The following is an 11,081-nucleotide window of genomic DNA, read 5'->3' as shown; positions in this document are numbered from 1 at the left end:
TATCATCCGGTTGTCATATCTAATGTAAGAACAGGTTGTTCCTTGATGTTTCGGCTTTGTGTTGATAGTCCGGGAAAACATGTAACAAGAGAATGCTGGAAATTTTAAAACGAGGGATGTTTTGTGTTTGAAAACTTTTGATAATAACCTAATTTTTTTTAAATGGTCACTCAGTTTCTGAACGAGAAATATTAAAATTTTAAAGCAGTGAAACAGTGTCGGTAAAGTTTGAATGAAATATTGAATTTTGTTTTAATAATATCAATTGCGTGCGCATGTCAAGATATAGTTGCTTACAGTAATCATCCAAGGGCAATAAGAAAAAAAAGAGATACAGTATTATCTCTGAGATAGGCAAGATAGATAAAACGCCAAGAGTACTGCGTTTACACGTTCTATATAGTTTACTGGGCGAATGTCCTGTATTTCCTCTCTTCAAACAATAGACCGCGCACACATCCTGCTATCTGATGGTAGTAAAACAGTACTGCTAGACTTGCGATTAGCTATCGTAGATACGACAGCGTCACATCTGTACAACAATCGTATCTGGTAGCTTGTAGATGAATACAAGAATTTGACATTGTGTCCGTGGAGGACCGCAGGGTATATGACGAACAGAACGGGTCGATCGCTCCTATCAGAGGCTCGCTCCTTTGACACGGCACATGATAAGTAAAGATGAATGGTTTGATTGTTGGGTAGATAAGATACTATCACTCTGATAAGACTGATAGCCTTATCGGATATCTCGTACCTCGACTGGCGCGGGCTGGGGTTCAAATATACTTAGCATTGCTGGCTTGTCTTCCGCACTGATCAGTTGGCAAACTAGTGCTCCGGGAAGGAAAAGGTGAAAACTCGGCCGGGTGATTACAGACGTAGCGAGTCCTCGGTTATATAGTATATGTGAACGTTACTGACTGTAGATCACAGTGTTGTTCCGGCAGTGTGTTTTTAGTGTTAGACAAGTGTGGATACATACGTCCGTCCTCCAATCATACTCCAGGATCATAGTTATCGATTATCTTGAATGTTTATGTATCATATTCATCATGACCCCGGAAAGGTCACCGCGCAATTATTCTCACTGAGGTCATGGTGTCATTGCGCATATTGCATATGTCAGTTGACAAGCGACCGGGGAGTTTAACACACTGAAGTGAAAATAACACTAGGAATAATGTCGAGAAGAAAACAATCTAACCCAAAGCCGTTAAAACGTGAGTACACACCATTGTTTTATTATTTCATACTGACAGGAGATATATTCGGTTTTTATATGTCTACTTACACTGGGTAGGAATGTTATATTACGCTGTGTATATGAATGTAAAACAGTCATGTAGTATCTGATAAGGCACCATTAATATTAATTTCCCTAAATTAATTATATCCAGTTACAGGGGTCATATTTCTCAGTTGATTCTTAACTCAGTTTTTTAAAAAAGATATAATTCATTAAAACTATTATCTACAAGTACTAATTCGGCTATCATTTACAGGAATGACAAGGCAAAATAAAACTCAACAGTTTTACAATCATATAAACATCTCGCTACCTAACCATCAAGGCGCTGGGTTAGTGGCAGGCAGTTTATGTTATTGACTTTTGAGTCATTAAAGAATCATCGCAGGTATACAGGCATGTTTCTGCCAGTTTAAGTCATTTCTCCCGAATATTTCTAACAGTTTTGACTACAAGGTAAAATGTATATAGACCAACTCTGCTGGTTATGGTAACTATTTCTTATTTGATAGTATTACGAAGAATATACTACATATTATGGTTGGGATATATCCCATCATAGTATACCTTTAGTATTAATTAATCATTATCGTCTAATTTTAATGGCATTGGAAATAAATCAAAATTAAATTTGTTGACAAAAGTATTAAGTTTTCTCATTCAATACAAATACCACGAGGACGTTGTAATTATTAACAAAGGTAAAGTTTTTATAGCTTGGTGTCTCTACTTTTAGTAAAGAAATATTTAGAACAGAATATTGATAAAGATATGTGCATATCTGTGTAGCTGGGAATTTCGATAAGACGTTACCAATCACGTATCGTCCTAAACAGATAACAAAGGCTCTGATAGACTTCTTACTTCCCATCAAATGTCTGATTTTCTACTTATTTTTCTTGTGAGAGGTAAGTCTCTAGCATAGTCCTTAGAGGAAAAGATAGACTAGATATGACCTATACATAGTGAAATTCGGACATGATTTCTTCCAAACTGTTATTTATCAGTGTTTCAGACCAGACATCCTCCGGGTTTACTATAGAACAAGGTAATTTAGACCTGGCATTCCTAAAACCTGTTGTATTATGAAATATATAGGACAGAAAGTTTTTCAACTCTGGATAATTTGGATAAGACTTCTTATAAAACCTTTGACACACCTTCTTACATAAGGTAATTTAGTCAGTACCACCCAAACATTTTTTCACATAAAATAATTATGAAATCGCATACTCGACATGTCCTTTCACTAAGTAATTTATAATTCAAACTTCCACGTGTCTTGTCACACAGATTTTTAGGTATAACTCCTACACGTCTTGTCACACAGAGAATTCAGACACGTCTTGTCACACAGAGAAATTCAGACACAATACTGAACACTTCTTTTCACACAGAGAAATTCAGACACAATAACTTGAACACTTCTTGTCACACAGAGAAATTCAGACACAATAACCCGAACACTTGTTGTCGCACAGAGAAATCCAGACACAATAACATGAACACTTTTTGTCACACAGAGAAATCCAGACACAATAACCCGAACACCTCTTGTCACACAGAGAAATCCAGACACAATAACCTGAACACTTCTTGTCACACAGAGAAATTCAGACACAATAACCCGAACACTTCTTGTCACACAGAGAAATCCAGACACAATAACATGAACACTTCTTGTCACACAGAGAAATCCAGACTCAATAACCTGAACACTCCTTGTCACACAGAGAAATCCAGACTCAATAACCTGAACACTCCTTGTCACACAGAGAAATCCAGACACAATAACATGAACACTTCTTGTCACACAGAGAAATCCAGACACAATAACCTGAACATTCCTTGTCACACAGAGAAATCCAGATACAACAACCTGAACACTTCTTGTCACACAGAGAAATCCAGACACAATAACATGAACACTTCTTGTCACACAGAGAAATCCAGACACAACAACCTGAACACTTATTGTCACACAGAAAAATTCCGACATGACTCCAAAATGGCTGTCACATACAGAAATTCATACATTGAATAAAATTAAGAAATTCATATAATTATATTGAAATTGAAAAGTGACCTAGTAATTACAGTTGTAGAAAAAAAATTATTGACTTCGCTTTCATTTTTTCTACACAAACAAATACTTAACTGATATATGCAGGATTAAATGTGAAACCTGTAGAGCTTAAAATTTACAGACAACCACATAATAGCTCTTAACATTAGATATTTACTTCGTGGAGTCAAGATAAGTCACACGTATTAAATAATTAATGCAAACTTGTTACATTTAAATATTCATATGAGATATTTCACCAAAATACGTTTCAAGTTTTATATAAACAACAATTTAAATTGTATTATTTATCTTTTTATTTATTCGGTGAAAAGTAAGAAAATCCGGCTGTTTACATATCACCCCTTTACAAAAGTAAGAAAATCCGGCTGTTTACATATCGCCCCTTTACAAAAGTAAGAAAATCCGGCTGTTTACATATCACCCCTTTACAAAAGTAAGAAAATCCGGCTGTTTACATATCGCCCCTTTACAAAAGTAAGAAAATCCGGCTGTTTACATATCGCCCCTTTACAAAAGTAAGAAAATCCGTCTGTTTACATATCGCCCCTTTACAAAAGTAAGAATATCCGGCTGTTTACATATCGCCCCTTTACAAAAGTAAGAAAATCCGGCTGTTTACATATCACCCCTTTACAAAAGTAAGAAAATCCGGCTGTTTACATATCACCCCTTTACAAAAGAAAGAAAATGCGGATGTTTACATATCACCCCTTTACAAAAGTAAGAAAATCCGGCTGTTTACATATCACCCCTTTACAAAAGGAAGAAAATGCGGCTGTTTATATTTTGGCTCTTTACAAAAGTAAGAAAGTCCGTCTGTGTATATTTCGGCCCTTTACAAAAAGAAGAAAGTCCGTCTGTTTATATATCACCTCTTTACAAACGACATCATATATCGTAAGGAAATCACTGCAAACAAAAATGTCGGCGATATTAATGTGTTAGAGTGTCCACCTAAAACTATATAAAGAATGACTTTCAACTCGAATCTATAAATAACCACATCTGTGTTATGTACACATGTGATTGTATGGCGCGCACAATTCGGTGTTTGTTTCCTAGTGTGATTGACCACAATCTGCCTTGACCATCAGTAGATGTATGGGCGAGATCGGAGGTGTTGCTATCGCCCGCGGCTGTACCAAAACTATGGAATACGTCCGGGACACACATGTGATTTACTTCACAACGTTGAATATCTCTCAATCAGATGGTTATCGCGCTTTATATACATTTATTTAGTAAATTCAGTCACACGTTCTCGGGTGTTTTTAATCTATCTGGCGGCTGTCACATGTAACACTCTACATCTTGTTCTTGTATATCATACCTGCTATCATGGGCACGCCATCATGATACAAAAAGATATATAATCTTTATACTGACCTTCAGTACAAATCTACGCCAGCATTTCCTCGTATTTAACATCCAATCCATGTATCTTTCCCTCGTGATGGATATATTACAGATGTGAAGAGCAACATTCTATTTATTTCTCATTCCGTAATAAAAACAGATATATATATATATATTGGTATAAGTAATTGATTTGAGATAGGGATTCAGGAAAACCCAAGTGTGATCTTGATCTGTCCTTAATAGTTAACTTCAACACCTTTTTAATGTATTTTTTTTTTACTTTGACTAAGGCGTGTGTGCTTCATTTGTGTACTAAAGTCACTTAGTATATAATGTAAAATAACCCTAAAAATAGCCTTTTGTGTATACTTGTAGCACAACAAGCAACGCTTTAGACGTATCAATGATAATACTTGATATTAAATAAATATAACCATGAAAAAATAGAGTTTTCATCAATTTTGGCCGATATAGTTGTATGGTGAAAGTGCGTTCGTTACAACATATATCTAAGGTGTTAATAACATCTTTCGCCAAATTTCAAAATGTGTGTTTGTTTGTTTGTTTCTCACAATTAAAACAATCCTCTAAACTAACGTGCAAAGTATTGATAAACTACAGAAATAATGTTTATATGATGTTATAATTAGGACTGTCTCCACGCTGTCGATCCCCCAGATGCTCACACAAAGCTTTATTGTGCTAGTGGTTTCTTCCGTAAGATAAACCACAGCTTAGCCTAAACACAAGTTAACAAATTATTCGTCTTGTGATCGACGCCAGGGTATTGTGTACATGTTGTCGCCTGTCCTGGCGATGAATTATGACGGATACCCATCAAATAACGCTACATATATTACATTTAAAATTTAAAACTAATCATTAGTTTGTCTGATAGCTATAAGTTTTCGTCTTCGTCAAAAAAAATTAATTACTGTAGAAAACGTCGTATCTACCGCATTTTACTTAAACAAGGAGCTAAGAAACATAATTTGATACTAAATACTATCACTTTTATCGCAGAGTTACGGATTGTTAGGATAGTTAGGTGTGATAGGGAAAAACATTGTTTCTGATTTATTGGCCCTAAATAAACTCGTTCTCTCCCGGCTGGTTATCTCCGTACGTGTAACACAGTATGGATGTGTGTTATTTCTGCTGTACAACATGATTTATACCTGTTCAAGGTGCGGGGAAAATAGTAACACCAGATTAGAATAGTGTATTGAATGATAATTAATGCCTAGAGCATCCAAAAATCAGGATGTTTCTTTTTCAGTGACTTAATTGCAAAGAATAAGTCCGTGTTTTCTCAGTCGTCATACACTGTCGGATTTGAAAGGATATATATTTATAAACATGGACATTCATAGTCCGAATGGGATTCAGCGGAACATGTATTTGGATATTAATGATCAACACTGGGTTCAAATATGGTTTATGATCCAATCACAAATTCACCGTGGAACGCATGTGAATGTGCCCATAGTTTACATACCGACCGATTGCCGTATTTATGAACCTGATTGTCATATAAGCTGTATGACCGTACAGGTTTTATAGGTTTATCTTAGTGAAGAGATAAAATTCACTTGCACAACGGAGCGATACTGCTGGCTTATCTATTCCATGGGTGGGTCGCATATCTGTCCACCCAAATCTCCGGCCTTATCACACCGCGATTTGTCTCCAGTATAGTTTTATTGGATCCGAGTGGAAAGATTATCAGCGAAACAATGACTGTGTTCTCTGTAACCGAAAACACACTTTGTAATATTTTAACTACGCGGCTGGCTCGCTGGCTCTCTATCTCTCTGACGAACGTGGTACGTAATTATATTCGGACCAGAATAAAATGCGCCTTATCACAGCGTACACATTCACCCGCCATAAGATAGGCGATAACATCAGCTCGTATTTTCGGTTTTCTTTATGGATATAGCGATAAGCGATTAGGCGGTTTCCACAATGATAGATTCAGTTTGAATTAATCCATTAGGTATGATGGAAACACCGATACACATGATAAAACTATGCGATAGGTCCTAGCTTTATCAAACTCTCGCAAGCATTCGTAATTAGACCTGCGAGCTCGCAATCTGCTGCCGTAGATAATCGCGCTTGATTGAGGCTCAAATATGATCGATATTGGAGCATGCATAGGCCAACGCTGTTTATAGTCTGATAATGGCTGATAGCAGCAAAACTCAGTCGCAACGTTTGGGACAGCCTGTGCTCTATGCAGCTGATAAAAATTCGTTTCCACAAAAATGGATCTATTATTGTCTGATGTCTTATCTCTGCATCTATCCCATAGAGCGGCGTAGCTTTCCCTTTTCTTATCTCCCCTCGCCCAATGCGTTTGAAATGCAAATCAGTAATATAATTTATCAATAGCCGAGATATTAAATGTTACATTGGAAAAGCTATCAGATAACTGGTAAGTGATGCAGACATTATAAAGTGATATCTGTCTTTCATGCACGACCGTAAAGTTGGCTAATTTGCACACAAATGTATTTTTCTACAAGTGAAAATGCACACTTCGATATTGGAGTAAATGAAACAAACTCTGACGTAATGAAAGAAATCCGTATGATTTGGCATGGTCGACTGTAAACCTATCAATAAGCTTACTTTGATCTCCGTCTTCCGTCTGACTGACTGCCTCTCATCAAATCCCAACCTAGCGCGTGACATACCGGATAACGATGGCTGACAAGGGGGGTCACTCTGTCAATAATGTATGAGAACTTGTAAAAAATATCACCAATAATGTAAATACAGACATATCCAACAAACTGTTGAACGAAAATTATCTATAACGATAAGTTCAAATATTACTTGATTTATATCAGACTTTTGAACACTATTATAATTTTGAATATAAACAGTTTATTTCACCAAATCTTCAAGTTCGGCGTAAACGATGTGTTTTTAGAAGTCCATTCAATCACCTTTGTATATACGACTTGGAATTGTTACACAGAAGGCCGGACTACTTCTTGTCAAATTCCTTGGCCTTTCATGCAAATTACAACGTTACAACGATATGTGGCGGACTTCGATATGTTATATTGTGTTCCAGTAATACCTTTGATAGAAGAACTAATTTTCCGAGCTATCATTGTATATCAAACGTTTCACATATTCTATATTTCTATAATCTTACCCTCCAAATATAATCCAGTCCATCCTTTTGTTCCCACAATGAAACCGGTTATAGTCATAACATTACAAATCAATGACCATGTCTTTCCTGTCAAATTCTATGGCTCATTTTAAAATCATATATTGGAGGTGAAAGACATGTTCCACCTTTTATGTATTTGAAGCTTTTTTAAACACATGTAAGTTTTAAATAAAATGGGCAATGCAGAGTGCACCAGCATGAAGAATGACAACGACGGTTTATGATTTTAACACTTATTTTGATACATTAAATTACTGACTCTGGGCGAACAAGTACCTGTAAAAACACTTAACGTGTAGTTTTGTATCGATCACACATGATATTTTAACTGATTCCAGACAGACTATAGTCCCATACCTAACCCACTCTGTCCTCACTTTATCAATTCAATTAAGATAAGTATGTATAATTAACTTTCTTACATGATTGCACAAATACATTTCTTTATCGCATAAGCCGGCCGATAACTTTATCCATAGTATGAGATAATACAATTCCCTTGAAAAAAACCCTAACGCACTATGTGCGTGAAATCCAACCCATTAACTTGAATTAAGCGGCCGAGTTTCATATTATAGCATTTAGCCTTTATCTGTGAAAATGGTTTTGTTCCAGCCACAATAGGACGTGCTCTGAACTAGGTTTGAATACCAGGTGCTGTTAAGAACGATACATGAGCTAAAAAAGGTGTTGAATACCGATTGAGTGATAAGTAGTATCGCCTGATCTCGGGGACGGAGCTGGAGCGGTCATGATCGGGGGTTGAGGGATTGTCAAATCTATATAAAGTGCCTCTCTGCCTTTTTTTCTCCGTGATCAGATTCAAGATTCCTAGATAAGCTCTATCAGAGATCAAGAGTAGTCTGTCCTAATGTAGAGGGTCCGAGAAGGTATCACCTTGGGGGCATAACACGGCAACTATCAGATGTAGCACTTGATAATGAACGGGACATTATATTCAGTTGAGGATTGAGGTACATTTAGTCACTTTTACTTTTATCTCAATTTATGTACATATTCTAAACTAACCTAAGCAGATTAATCAAATAACCCTTACACCTGTCTTAGTAACCAACTACTAACAAATTAAAGAATTCTTTCGACAAAGTATCCGGCAGTCGTTCTTACAGTTTCAAACTCACTGAAGAAATTAAACACCACTTTTTGACAAAACTTTTCCAACTTTATAATTTATTCCAATCTTATTCCTAAATATTTAATACATTACAAATCCCATAGAAAGTGTTATCAACCATAAAAAACGGCAGAAATAACTTACAAATTTAATCTTGCCGACGTTTTACGTGAGTATCATCCGAGATTGTGATCGTTAATTTGACAAACACCTGATATCACCGCGGAGTTCCTTTACTCCAGATCAGACAGGTTATAGATATTTTACATTTGTTCGCATTTTAAACCTAAGATAGCATCATCGCTTTCCGTATTGTATGGGTCCGCTATAAACATGTCGCGAAAACTGCGATATAACATAGAGATAATAATTACCATACTGTCACCTTACACACAATGCCAGTGGTTCTGGGGCCACTTACTGGGGTAATTATAACTTCAAAAATTCAGAAAATTGATATGATAAAAAGACTTACATATGCTGGTGTATTTTGGTAGTGTTGTGTGCGTGCTAGTTTTAATTTATCTTGGGTGATAATTAGGTGTCCATATGAAGGACGAAGCTTTGTAATAATAGTTTCATTCCCTCGATGATTTAGAGTGTCTATAAACGTCAGACAGCATTTCTTAAAAGACTTTTAAATGTTTGACAGCTAACAATAACATCCTAAATTGGACTTAATCATTGTGACGTTAACATTTTGAACGACCAACCATATCAATGAAACAACGGAGGGTTTGAGGAAAAATACTGAAAACCTTAATAAAGAATGACACCATTTCAGCGCTTAAGTAATGATCACTGTATGAAAATCGATCCTCGATTGATTCTTGCCAACCAACACAAAATACATCTGAAGTCACTTGATGTTAAGATGAAGAGAAATCGATGTAGATAAGCTATGGGATTAGCACAATGTTATGATAGAACACAGTGTGATTGATCATATGCTGCCCAGCGTCCGCGCTGCAGGTGGTTACTAGGGAATAGAAGCTAACACCGAGCTATCACTGTTTTATCGACATGCACATGCATTTAACTCGGCTTCCTGAACTGCAAGATACTACCAATCGTAATTTGTTTAATCCTGATTCAACTTCGCAATTCTATCTTGGTTGATTTCGACATTTATCGCTAACGTGAAGCACAAACCTTTCCCATGAAATTAAAACTGAGATTTGTCTGATTATAAGAGATAATAGTCTTGTGAAGTTTGAATTAAATCAACAATTAATCAGAGTTATTACTGCCCTCACGTACAAAGGTTCACAAATTCATCTAATTTGCCGACTTAATTTGCATACCGTAATGGACATATGCTGATGAATACAAAATGTACTCTACATTGAAATACAACCTATTGATTATAATCTCATGTCAACATATAAAAATAGGAACGCAGCAATCAGTATGAGTACTTTATCCAATTCATATATAGCATCTTTCAAACACCACTGATAGGTTAATCAGAAGTAGACGTTTTTATCGCTAATTGGGGTATTACGTAAGAGTATGGTTACCATCTGAGAGGCTGCACTGAAGTTACTAGTTGTGTGTATGAGGAGCTGATTGCAATGACAATATTGGCCCTGGGCGTTAATCGCTGTAGTGGACTGGTACTTAAGTATCAGCTTGCATCATCCCGCCACTGACTGTCTCATCCCTTTGTCATCTCATACTTCTGTCTCCGATATCGGGATAAAAAAATTCATCTACAGCTTTCATGATGCATTCATTTTCATCAATTTTGTTTATCAGGGTTTTATCAGATCATGCCTCCCCTCTGTATCCCTATCCGACTTTGAGGTAGCTAGCATAGTTTTTGCAAAGGTAGACGCGACTCACGTTTTCAGATGTTTATCATTTTCACGGATTCAGCGAAGCAGATCACGATAACGTTCTGTACAGAGGTACATCAAACACACAGAGATTTCAATTATACCAAACATTCTCATCCGACATAAAAAGAATGCCAAGCATTTAAATTCGAGTATCTTTTATCGTGTGCACTTTTCAAAGTTAAACACGATAATCAGTCGGTAATCCCCGATTTATC

General features: G+C 36.3%; 1 protein-coding gene across 1 annotated transcript in view; it reads left to right on the top strand.

Annotated features, from left to right (window-relative positions):
- The first annotated feature begins 916 nt into the window (after window positions 1-916).
- Window positions 917-11,081, top strand: part of LOC132561657 (zinc finger protein ZFPM1-like) — a 28,252-nt gene continuing 18,087 nt past the window's right edge. The window contains exon 1 of the mRNA XM_060226357.1: window positions 917-1,223. Within this exon, the coding sequence (XP_060082340.1) occupies window positions 1,184-1,223 (40 nt within the window). The 5' untranslated portion in view covers window positions 917-1,183. The remainder of the gene's footprint in view (window positions 1,224-11,081) is intronic.

Source organism: Ylistrum balloti, unplaced genomic scaffold (genome assembly GCF_031769215.1).
Source record: "Ylistrum balloti isolate Yb309-2 unplaced genomic scaffold, AGI_CSIRO_Ybal_v1 Utg371260, whole genome shotgun sequence".
Lineage (NCBI taxonomy): Eukaryota > Metazoa > Mollusca > Bivalvia > Pectinida > Pectinidae > Ylistrum > Ylistrum balloti.
This window is presented reverse-complemented; position numbering and strand designations above follow the sequence as displayed.